This window comes from Fukomys damarensis, unplaced genomic scaffold, assembly GCF_012274545.1.
Source record: "Fukomys damarensis isolate Sample0158 unplaced genomic scaffold, DMR_v1.0_HiC HiC_scaffold_4, whole genome shotgun sequence".
Taxonomy (NCBI): domain Eukaryota; kingdom Metazoa; phylum Chordata; class Mammalia; order Rodentia; family Bathyergidae; genus Fukomys; species Fukomys damarensis.
Window position 1 is genome coordinate 42,587,596 of NW_022900916.1, and position 3,176 is coordinate 42,590,771.

A 3,176-nucleotide genomic window follows, 5' to 3' on the forward strand; every position below is an offset into this window, starting at 1 on the left:
AAAAATATGAGAAAAGGAAAAATGGAAACAAAGTCTTTGTAAATAGGGAAGGGTGGAGGGGGTGAAGGGAGGGCAGGGGTATGGGGAAAAAATAAGAACCAAGATACATCATGTAAAGGTACAAGATTCCAATGATCAATGTAAATGTCTTGCATACCTTAAAAGTACCAATAAACTCAGTGGAAAAAAAAATAAATACAAAAAAGGAAATCTTTCATAATACCTCTCTTTCATAGTATTACAAAGGCCTTTTTATTTTGTTTGTAGAAATTAGACCTTAACAATGTCAGAAATTTCTGACAAGCAAGGACTCAGAATTGAAGAGTACACTTAAATTACAAATGCTTCACAGAAAGAAAAAAGGGGCAGAGGAAGTTGAATCAACTCTCTTTCCTTCTTTACCAACAGTATGCATTGAGTTTATCTTTCAATTATATTGTCTTCAGGTGAAGACAATCCTATCCATTAAACATGTCTCTCAAGAGCACAACACAATGAAAAAATGATTATAAACACAACACAGCAAGATTGACCAAGACTCTATTTTATCCTGAGCTGTTCCATTCTTTGGCAATTGAGAGATTATTGTGGATCAACAACATGTACTAAAAGCCCACATACATAGGAGATATGTTATTGCATTTACTCCTCATAATAACTTGCTACAGTGAGAATTATGCTGCCAAATTTCAGATGAAAACATAGGTAATATAAATAATATTTCTCGAGTAATACAACCAGATAGTAAAACCATCATTTAAATCAAATTCAAAGTGAGTCTCAATTCTTTACTAAAAGAGCATATAGGAGGAAAAGGAGAAGCAAACAAATAATTTCTTATAGGCCTCCTTTTCAACAGCACTTCTGGGTTCCTGAGATATCATTTATTAAGGCTCTTTTTAACTAATTTTTGCTTGCAAAGGTCACCAAATGCAGTTTTATTAACATGGCTTCAGCTTTTAGATCTAAAGCATTGACAACTTAGAAAGTTATGAATATTAAAGTCTTTCAAAACATTCAGATGGCCAGGGTCTGTATCAGAAGGGCCCATGGGAAGTGAAGAAGCAGCATATTGAATAGATACCGTTGTGATGAGTGGGGAACAGGTCCCCTCTCTCAGTCCCTGCCCCCTCCTGAGATCCTTTTGGAATGATTCTGCTCTTAGTGAGTACAGGTGGGAAGCAGGAGCTTAAATTGGACCTGTGGCTGAGTAGCAAACTCTGTATTTGTTCTTTTTGTTCGGCCAATTGACCGGGTCATGCCTTGAAGTGACTTGGTTGAATCACTTCATTAGTTACTACCTTATCCTTGAATAAATTGCTAGGTTGAAATTAATAATAATAATTGCTGGCTTTGAAATAACAATAATATTGATATGTACACATGCATGTATGTACATTCATAAAAAGATTGAAATACATTAGTTTTATTTTAAATACAACTTAATAGTCCCATAAGGAAAAGGAGTATACCAGTTTGTACTCCTGGCTCTGATTTCCAACCAAATGAATGGTAAAGTAAAAGGTTTCTATTTATGTTAAATAATATACATAATGTCTGCTTATAATACCTTTCATGAGATAAAAAATGTTTTAAATTCCATCTCCTCACTAGCAGTCTACTTTAAAGGCTGCATAATTTCCTTTAAACTCACTGGGCTCCCACCTGAATGTTTTGGTAGCTTGCTAAAGATAGCAGACATAGTGTCATTGGCGAACCAGAACAGGAGGAAAGCCCAACGCTTCCATGAGCTTCCTTCATTTCTTGACAGTCAGCCCCTTTGTATCCTTGGTAACAATGACAGAAAAATTTCTCCTTCATCATGGCCAGGTCTGCATCAGACACATATCCCTTCGCAGAAAATTCTCCATCTTTAGATAGCTCTATGTGGTAGCTTTCATTATTCAAGTGGAGGTAATGTGAAGCATTCCATGTCTTCCGTACACATCTCCCATTATTCCTGCAGAGATGAAGGCTGCACACCTCAGCTGCTGTGCTCACATTGACTATGTATCTCCCAAAATCAGAGCTCAAAAACTGATTCACCTTGGTACAGTTGTCCTAGAAATGTGAAAAGAAATGGATTTTAGCATGCTTCTGGTACTGACAAGGTAAGAGCTTTTGGACCCATGAGGGTTATAATATAGGACTGTAATTGGACTTAACTGATACCTTGGTTCTAGTTGATCAACTCAGAGGCTTATGGGCAGTATAACACAGGGGTCTCCAATCAAAAATAAGAGAGGTTCAAGTCACAGGAGATGAAGTCATGTCAAAGGTGAACAGAGAACTAAACTTTCAAGTGACCCGCAGAGTGACGGGAGACCTCCCTTTTGCCAACTTACACACTTTTCCTTCCTTCTAATTCTCAAATTAATGGTTGTGAAGAGGAAAACAACAAACACAAACTAGAAATCATGCCAGAATTGCTGTTCTTGGGCAGAAATAGCAGAACTGCAAAGCCTCTCATGGTTATGTTAGAATGTGAATCATCACATCCCACTGCTTACTGTAGAGCATCAGTTGATAGACTTCAGAATGTTTCTGTTAATTATACTTAAACATAAACTATTGTGGGTTCTACACTTTTATGTATAAACCAAAACACAAGAAAGCTTGTAGGACTGATTAGGTAATTTTTCTGTGTGAAGTTTCTGTTGTCTTCTAAACAGAAGCTACCATGGGTTGTGTGTGCAATTTCATGCTGAAGCCACATGGGGCTGAGGTGGAAATATTACACCTAGAATGTAAGGAATGAAGCCTCTTAGTTTCTACTTTTCATCAGATAGAAAAATTTTCACAATGTCCCTGAAGAAATAAATTGAGCCTGTGAAAGCCTAAGAGTATTGTCAGATCTTCATGGTCTTATGAAAATAGTTCAATTCCACCAAGTGTTGAGAAGACAAGTATAATTCAAGGCAAAAGGTGGGGAATGGGGATTGGGCTCAGTGGCACCTCACCTGCCTCACAGGTTCAAGGTCCTAAGTTTGATCCCCAGTACCAAAACAAAAAACTCCAATGTAAATTGTACACTTATTACTGTAAGTACCAGGAATAGGGCTTGTAAGTTCACTATTTACTTGTGGTGCCTAGGATTTAGTTCGGTGGTGCCAACCACCTGCCTTGCAAGCACAAGGTCCCAAGTTCAATCCCCCACACAAAAAAAAAAAAAAAAA

At 37.3% G+C, this 3,176-nt stretch overlaps 1 protein-coding gene across 1 annotated transcript in view; it reads right to left on the reverse strand.

Moving 5' to 3' along the window:
* Nucleotides 1–1,463: 1,463 nt before the first annotated feature.
* The window catches only part of LOC104869957 (hyaluronidase-4), a 24,923-nt gene continuing 23,210 nt past the window's right edge, over nt 1,464–3,176 (reverse strand). The window contains exon 4 of the mRNA XM_010635362.2: nt 1,464–2,061. Within this exon, the coding sequence (XP_010633664.1) occupies nt 1,651–2,061 (411 nt within the window). The 3' untranslated portion in view covers nt 1,464–1,650. The remainder of the gene's footprint in view (nt 2,062–3,176) is intronic.